At 37.0% G+C, this 9,636-nt stretch overlaps 1 protein-coding gene across 4 annotated transcripts in view; it reads right to left on the minus strand.

Moving 5' to 3' along the window:
• Window positions 1-9,636, minus strand: part of JAK2 (Janus kinase 2) — a 119,774-nt gene that overhangs the window by 86,529 nt on the left and 23,609 nt on the right. For all 4 annotated transcript variants that reach the window (XM_055578156.1, XM_055578157.1, XM_055578159.1 and 1 more), the window contains exon 3: window positions 801-1,051. In XM_055578156.1, the coding sequence (XP_055434131.1) occupies window positions 801-1,026 (226 nt within the window). In that variant the 5' untranslated portion in view covers window positions 1,027-1,051. The remainder of the gene's footprint in view (window positions 1-800; window positions 1,052-9,636) is intronic.

The raw sequence follows: 9,636 nt of genomic DNA on the forward strand, positions 1-9,636 counted from the left end.
AACACAATTCTACCAATATTCTCCACAGGATTGCACAGGTGTCCTCTAAGAAAATTGTTTTCTTACAACTCTGCTTCTTTCTTTCCAAGTCCTCACCAAAATCTCCTTTAAAGATCTGTTCCCAACAATGTAGACTTTTTCTAGCATGCACCTCAAAACTCTTCCATTACCCATTACCCAGTCACAAAGCCACTTTTACATTTTTAGAAACTTGTTACCGCCCTTCCACTTCTCAGTACCAGTTGCTGTTTTAGCTCATTCAGGATGCTATAAGAAAATTATCATTCATGAAGTGGCTTATAAAAAAAAGAAACATATTTTTCACATTCCTGGAGGTTGGGAAGTACAAAATCAAGGTGCTAGCAGATGCGGTATCTAATGAGGACCCTATTCCTGGTTCATAGATGATTCATTTTCTTATTCATCTTCTTGCTATGTCCACACATGGCAGGAGGGGCAAAGGAACTCTCAGCGATCTCTTTAATAAAGGTACTAGTCCCACTAATGAGGGGTCCACTCTCATGACTGATTCATCTCTGGAAAACCCCACTTCCAAAGTCATCACACTGGAGGAGTAGGTCACAACACAAATTTGGGCAGAACACATTCATTCTATACCACTACCTCAACACAGAATTTACCTTGTATTCTACCTTAGTAATTTTCTCATTTTATATGCATATGAAAACAGTTGTCAGTCATAGAAGCATAAAAACTATATTACACAGGTACATTGTGTTAGAGTATAATAAACCAAGCATATATTAATAAGAAGAAAAACACTGTTTTTTAATACTTACCACAAGCTTTAGAAGCAGCAATACAGATCTCTTCAGCAACATACTCTCCAGTTGGAAACTGCAGATAATCCCCCTCAGCTTTCCCAAGGGAATGATAAAGATAGACCTGTAGGACTGGATCTATTTGCTTCACAGAGTTAGCATTTCCAGAAATATCACCATTCTGATGTACAGGGGATGTGGATATTCCTTCCATTTCTGTCATTGTAAGGCAAGCCATTCCCATGCAGAGTCGTTTTCAGAACATTTGCCTGTAAGAGAAACCAAAGTTACAAATGAAAGTGACACTGATAAGTTATCCTTCATATATAAAGAAGTCTTCACTGATAGCATTGACTCTGTCAAATCCACTACTGAATAAGTATCATGCACAAGCATTTCTCAGAGATACTGAAGGTTTTGTTCCAGATCAGTGCAATAAAATAAGTCACACCAATTTTTTAGTTTCCCAGTACATATAAAAGTTATATTTACACTATACTGTACTCTATTAGGTGTACAATAGCATTATATCATAAAAAACATCCACTGTACATACCTTAACTGAAAATGCATTATTATTGTTAACCATCACGTGAAACTTAAGCAATTTGTAATCTTTCCACAATAGTAACGCTCATAAGGATATAAGATGCATACTGAAGAAAAAAAAAAAAAACTGGCAAACTGAATCCAGTAATTTGTAAAAGAATAATAAATCTTGACTGAGTCTGGGAATCCCCTGGTGGTCCAGTGGTTAGGCCGTGGCATTTGCTGTCAGTGCTGCAGCCCAGGTTTGATTCCTGGTCAGGGAACTAAGATCACAACCCATGCGGTTCAGCCAAAATAAAAATCTTGACTGAGTTATACCAGAAATGCAAGGTTAACTGAATAATCAAAATTCAATCAATAAAATTTACTAATTATTAGAATAAATGAGAAAAGTAACATATCATTTCACTAAATGCCAAAACTGAATTAAAATTCTACAATAGTTCGTGATAAAAACTCAGCAAACTAGGTTTAAAAGCAAACGTGTGATTAAGAGTAACTACAAAAGACCTAAAATTAATAACTTAATGGCAAAATATCAAACTTTTTTTTCCTGAATTCAAAAACTTAATATGAATGTCTAAAATCATGTCTTCAAATCAATATTGTAGTGTGGTCCTAGACAGTGCAATATGGCAAAAAAAAAGAAATAAAAGGTAAAACTACATAGAAAACTTAAAAGAATCTAAAACTTACTAAAGTGAGCTTATAAGATCACAAGATACAAAGCCGATATACAAAAATCTATTGCAATTCCCATATGCCAGAACCAATTAAAAAATGAACATTTTAAACTGATAGTGAAGTCGCTCAGTTGTGTCCGACTCTTTGCGACCCCGTGGACTGTAGCCCACCAGGCTCCTCCGTCCATGGGATTCTCCAGGCAAGAAAACTGGAGTGGGTTGCCGTTTCCTTCTCCAGGGGATCTTCCCGATGCAGAAATCGAACCCAGGTCTCCCGCATTGCAGGCAGACGCTTTAACCTCTGAGCCACCAGGGAAGCCCCGATATAATTTATAACAGGAATCAAAAAGTCAAATATATAGGGACAAATTTATTGAAATATCTGTAGGACTCTGAAATGAAAACATTGTTAGAAGAAAAAAAAAAAAGGCCAGAAAATTTGAATAGCTATTTTTCTAAAGAAGACATACAGATTGCCAATAGAAACATGAAAAGATACTCAACATCACTAATTATTAGAGAAATACATATCAAAACAATGAAGCATCACCTCACACCTGTCAGAATCACCATCATCAAAAAGTCTACTAATAATAAATGCTGGAGAAGATGGAGGAAAAAAGAACTCTACTACAATGGTGGTGGGCATATACATTGGTGCAGTTTCTATGGAAAAAAGTGTGGTGTTTCCTCAAAAAACTAAAAATAGAATAACCATATGATCCAGCAATTCCACTCCTGGATACATATTCAGAAAAACCAACACTAATTTGGAAAGCTACAAGCACCCCTACATTTATAGCAGCACTGTTTCTAGTTTTTCTTCTTCTATTTGCCATGAAGTGATGGGCCTAGACGCCATGATCTTAATTTTTTGAATGCTGAGTTTTAATCCAGCTTTTTCGCTCTCCTCTTTCACCCTCATCAAGAGGCTCTTTAGTTTCGAAGACATACACTCTACCCTGTATAAAATAACGTGGATATACTGTACAGCACAGGGAACTACAACCGTTATCTTGTTACAACTTTCCATGGAGTACAATCTGTAAAAGTACTGACTCACTATGCTGTACATCTGGAACTAATATTGTTAATCAATTATATTTTATGAAAAATACAAAAAATAAAAGCCAAGAACAGAACATGGTGATAGACAATGATAGGAAAGTCAATGTTGTCCAGATATTGATTCTTCTCCAAATTGATCTATAGATTCAACACAATCCCAATTAAAATTTTAGCAGCTTACTCTATGGAAATTTACAAGCTAAAATCTATATTAAAAACAAAAAGGACTTACAATAGCCAAGATAATCTTGAAGAGCAAAATGGAGAATTTATATTACCAGACACCAAGATTTATTATAAAGTCAGAGTAATTAAGTCAGGTTGGTATTGGAATAACTACAAATAAATAGGCAAATGAAACAGAATACCAAAAAAAAAAAAAAATCCTCACATATGGTCACCTAATCAGTAAAAATGCCTCATTACATTTCAGTGGAGAAGAAATGATTATTTTTTCAAAAAATGTTTCTCAGTCAATTGGTTATTCATATGGGAGGTGAAAAAAAAAAAAAAAGAAAAGAACTTTGACCTCAACTTTATACCATACATAACTACTAATTTGAGATGGATAATTGACCAATATGCATAAGGAATAAACTTTTTCTGGAACAAACATTTCAGAGAAATGGAGACCATCTTCATGACAATAGAAACTTATCTTTCAATAATAAAATAAGAAGGGAACAACATTTAAACACACTTAAAAAAAATCACTGCAGACAGTGACTGCAGTCATGAAATTAAGACACTTGCTCCTTGGAAGAAAACCTATGACAAACCTGCTGCTAAGTCGCTTCAGTCATGTCCGACTCTGTGCAACCCAATAGATGGCAGCCCACTAGGCTCCTCTGTCCCTGGGATTCTCCAGGCAAGAATACTGGAGTGGGTTGCCATTTCTTTCTCCAACGCATAGAAGTGAAAAGTGAAAGTGAAGTCGCTGAGTCATGCCCGACTCTTAGCGACCCCATGGGCTGGAGCCTACCAGGCTCCTCCATCCATGGGATTTTCCAGGCAAGAGTACTGGAGTGGGAGAAGTACATTGCCTTCTCCATGACAAACCTAGACAGTGTATTAAAAAGCAGAAACATCACTTTGCCAACAAAGGTCTGTAGCGTCAAAGCTACGGTTTTTCCAGTCATCATGTATGCACGGGAGAGTTGGACTATAAAGAAGGCTGACTGTCAAAGAATTGATGCTATTGAACTATGCTGCTGGAGAAGATTCTTGAGAGTCCCTTGGACTGCCAGGAGATCAAACCAGTCAATCCTAAAGGAAATTAACCCTGAATATGCTTTGGAAGAACTGATGCTGAAGCTCCAGTACTTTGGCCATGTGATGTGAAGAGTCAAATCATTGGAAAAGACCCTGATGCTGGAAAAGTCTAAGGGCAGGAGAAAAAGGGTATGACAGAGAATGAGATGGTTGGATGGCATTACCGACTCAATGGACATAAGTTTGAGCAAACTCCAGGAGATAGTGAAGGACAGGGAAGCCTGGCATGCTGCAGTGAATGGGGTCTCAAGGAATCGGACATGACTTTGTGACTGAACAACAACAAAAGGAGATACAAAATTGTCCAAAAACACTTATGAATAACTACTGAATATCACTAATAATTAGGGAAATACAAATTAAAACCATAAGATACTTTCACACACCCATTAGAAAGGAAAATTTAATACCAAATGTTTAAAAATTTGTAGAGAAATTGGAACTCTCATTGCTGGTGGGAATGTTAAATTGAACAAACACTTTGCAAAAATGTTCAGCACTTCCTCACAAAGTTATACATACATTCACACCATGATCCAACAAGTCCACTCCTTGGTAATTTAGCTATAAAGTGTACGCTTTTTTCCTTGCTACTTCCCCCTTCAGGCTACCTGGAATGAAGACACAGTAGCTGAAGCTATACAATGACTCTCTTGCAACCACAAGGTAACCATGAGGATGGAAATCAATGCAAAGGTTGGAAGAAAAGAAAGATAGCAGATAACTAGTTTCTTGACAACCAGGGAGTCACTAAGTCCAACAGAGAGCAACAATAAACCCAATATTATTTGCAAGGCTTCCCTGGTGGTTCAGTGGTAAAGAATCCTCCTGCCAATGCAGGAAATGCAGGTTCAAGCCCTATGTCAGGAAGATCCCCTGGAGTAGGAAATGGCAACCCACTCTAGTATTATTGCCTGGGAAATTCCATGGACAGAGAAGCCTGGCAGGCTACAGTCCATGGGGTCACAAAAGAGATTATTTGTATATTCCAGTTATCTGCAGCCAAGTCAAATCGAAACTGATGTCCTTCTCCAGATTTCAACTCTTGTACAACCTAAAACATTTTAGTAAATAAGTTAATTTTTTCTTTGAATTTCTGCCCTTCCAGGGCTCTCCTATCTTGCATTTACGATAAATGCTATTTGCATTCAAACCAAGTCAAGAAGATATGTTATCTTCAAGATTATAAAGGATTAAGTCAAAAGGATTTCACAGAAAAATATGCTTATTTTTTAAAAGAAATATGTTCAAAAAGGCATTCTCTCACCAGCTTCAAATCTGAGGTCTGATTTTAGCAGTTTCAAAAGAAGCAAAAGAATTTCTTTTGCTTTAACAGAAGCAAAAGAAATTGCAGAGGCACAGCATAGAAAGCCTGTTGGATCTCATGTAGTTTCTTAGCTCAAAATCACAGAAACTTGTAAGCAAAAGGCTATGATCAGAAAATCTTTAACACAGAAAATCCTTTCCTTCCATTCTCTTGTGTACTTTGTCCGTAACACCATTCCAGAAGACAAACGGCTATTTTCTCCATAATCCCTCGCCCTCAACTATTCATTGACAATAGTTTGAGAAAAGTACAAAAATTATTATTAAAGGTGCTGGGAATAATATCCAAATACAACTTCTCACTATTCATGCTCATACAGATTGTCATTTTGCCTCTTTAATTTAAAATGAAACTGTATGGCTAGGAGTGAATCATATGGTATTTGAATTATGTACCAATAAAACATTTTTAAAATATATGTATTTTTAGGAAAAATAGAAATGTTAAAACAATTACCCCAGATACCTGTTTAGCATCAAAACAAGTAAACTTCTGTTGTCTTTCTCTTCATATTTCTACTAGTTTGTCCATTTCTACCATATATTTGGCTATCCAAACATACTTTTCACTTCACATTTGATCAGTTATGTCTAATCCAATACCTCCCTAAACAATGACCAAACATCCAAGTGTGGGTACAGCCAAGACAATTACATAACATAAACTGCACAAGGGCAGAGACAGTGCAGCCTGAACTTGTCAGAAATGTCAGAAATGGTAATAGGAACATCATGTTTTCAACAGAAATGATCAGTGAATAAGAATTTGGATCTAATTCTCAGTAATTATTGTTCTAAAAAGTTCTCAGATATGAAACAATACATATACTGTTTCAAAACATTTAACAGAATATACACAGTGAAATGACAGGGCTATGCATAAACCTGGCTCAACCACCGAACGTACGTAAGGGAAACGGAGGGATCCATCCTCAATCTGAGCTGATTGAGTGACTAGGTATATACAAAGCGCCAAAATAGATAAAAAGAGTATGAAAGAAGAAATGAATTTTAGATATTTAGAGTCAGAAGCACCTATAAGACAATTAAAAGGAATATTTGTAGTAACTGGCTTGGTATATGAGTAGTTAAGAATGATTTCTTAATTTGGGGTTTGAGAGACTGGGTATCCAGTATTATAATTCACAGAATAGAATATATGGAACACAAGGATAGTTTGAGAGGAATGATTAACTCAATTTAGCATAAAATGAACTGAGTTACCTATGATATATACAGACTGAGATATCCTAAAGGCAGCTAGATTTATGCAGGCTAAGGGAAACATAATGTGCTTTTGGGACAGATTTCATAGTCAGTATACATAAAGGTAGCTATAGCCATAGACATATATGACGCCCAGATATAAGGTATGAGGTAGGAAGAGAAGATGATAGATCAAATCCTTGAGGTCACAACATTTAACATTATCCAGAAACATCATGGATGGAGGGCATAAAGAAGAATGTAGCAAAGATCTTGAAAATAAATGGCCAGAAATAGAAGAAAACTAGAATTAACCGTAAAAAAAATTGATTAGTGCATTTTTCTATGTGTTTATTTTAATAAAAATATGGTTCCCTTTAGAAAAAAAAAACAGAAGAGAAGAATTATCAAACATCATGAAGAGGTTAAATAAGAAACAGAAGGAAAAAAATCTGCTGAATTTAGTAATTAAGAAGTAAAGAATCTGAAGGGTTGCTGCTGCTGCTAAGTCATTTCAGTCATGTCTGACTCTGTGCGACCCCACAGATGGCAGCCCACCAGGCTCCCCCATCCCCGGGATTCTCCAGGCAAGAACACTGGAGTGGGTTGCCATTTCCTTCTCAATGCATGAAAGTGAAAAGTGAAAGTGAAGTCGCTCAGTCGTGTCTGACCCTCAGCAACCCCATGGACTGCAGCCTTCCAGGCTCCTCCGTCCATGGGATTTTCCAGGCAAGAGTACTGGAGTGGGGTGCCACTGCCTTCTCCGTCTGAAGGGTTAAGGATGGCTTTTTCTTTTCATTTGATGTCATTATTTTGAGTTCTCTAATCTCAAGCATGGTTTTCAACTTAGGACTATTACCCAGAAGAATACAGGCGTTCCCAAACATTCAAAAATTCAAAGTTTACCTCAAAAGCAGCATTGAAAAAGGTATTTTCTTAAGATGTAATAAACCACACCAGAAGAATAAATCCAAAAAGAGGATGATATCAGGTTCAGAAAATAGATCTAATCCTGGAAAGTAATAAAGTTAAGTTAGGATGAAAGTTGAATGTCAGGCCTGAGGCACACTAAGAGCAGATAGGAGCAGAGGAGCTCTAGAAGGAAGATTTCAGAAAAAAAGTGTTAGACCGCTTGTTATGATTAGTTCAAAACAAAACAAAACACCCAGAGTGGACATGATAAAGGAAAACAGTGAAAGGAAAAAAATGCAATTCTAGTGGGAGAAAACGCTGTAAGAAAGGAGATGAAATTATAGCATACTCCTAGGCTCTATAATCGGAGAAGGCAATGGCACCCCACTCCAGTACTCTTGCCTGGAAAATCCCATGGACGGAGGAGCCTGGTGGGCTGCAGTCCATGGGGTCACTAACAGTCGGACATGACTGAGCAACTTCACTTTCACTTCTCACTTTCATACACTGAAGAAGGAAATGGCAACCCACTCCAGTATTCTTGCCTGGAGAATCCCAGGGACAGGGAAGCCTGGTGGGCTACCATCTATGGGGTCGCACAGTGTCGGACACGACTGAAGCAACTTAGCAGCAGCAGCAGCAGGCTCTATAATAAACAATCCTCAGTATAATATAAATATTGTTGTGTTAACTATGGTTACTGAACAGAACATAAATGTTAGTCTTAACATAAAATACCAGGGGCTGAGAGGTGAAAGCATGGAGGGAAGCTAAACTAAAGCTTGGGAAAGAAGCACTAACCTTAGAAACTGAGAAATCAATAAATAATGCCAATGGTTGCTGGAACAAGAAATAAAGTCACAAATATATTACTGTAGGTTACAATGATAGCCAATATAAGAAATAAAATAGTGAAACCTGTAATACTGAAGAAAACAAGAGAAACATAGTGGTATAGGTAAAACAGAGACTGAACTACCAGAAGTTAACAGTTAAAACCATCTCCCTCTGGAGAAAAGGATTAAAGTTGGAAGCACAGCGGTTTTCATTGTAACTGGATTGTCCTACATTATTAACGCTTCTGTGTGATCTGACTTTTTAAACCAATATAAATGAAACATCTATGGGAAAAAAAATTATGGGAGTAATAAGAAAACCACGGTGGCACGGCTACTCTTAAAGGTAAAGAACAAAAATGAAAAAGGATAGCTGCTGGGCTTCCCTGGTGGCCCAGCGGTTGGTTAAGAATCCACCTGGGAATGCAGTTTAATTCCGGATCTGGAAAAATGCCACAGGGCAACCAAGCACACAAATACCAAGCCCCTTGCTCAAGAGCCCACAGGCTGTGACTACTGAGCTAGAGGGCTTCAAGTACTGAAGCCCATGTGCCTGGAGCCTCTGCTCCACAATGAAAAGCCCACATCTGCAACTAGAGAGTAGCCCCACTCTCCATAGAGAAAGCCCACAGGCAGCAATGAAGACCTAACACAACCCAAAATAAATAAATTATTAAAAATCCCAAATAGGATATTTTTAAGGTATTCCAGTACTACCACCATTGTAGATCTAAAATATCTGATCAACCTTAACTATACAAACACAGTTTGAATTAATCTGCAAGAAAAAAAAAAAAGCCTTGTAAGAATTTATGAAAGATACCTTTATAAAGTTTTCACTGAATATAGATGCTTAAATATTTAATTTATAATCTACTTTAAGAATTACTAGTCCCAATTCCTCTCCCTTATCTAGTCTTATCACATTGTTCACCTTGATTCTTCTTTGACTTCCTTCATCTTTAAAATAATGATACAATCACTGTACATCATCTTGAAGTA

This window comes from Bubalus kerabau, chromosome 4 (assembly GCF_029407905.1).
Source record: "Bubalus kerabau isolate K-KA32 ecotype Philippines breed swamp buffalo chromosome 4, PCC_UOA_SB_1v2, whole genome shotgun sequence".
NCBI classification, from domain to species: domain Eukaryota; kingdom Metazoa; phylum Chordata; class Mammalia; order Artiodactyla; family Bovidae; genus Bubalus; species Bubalus kerabau.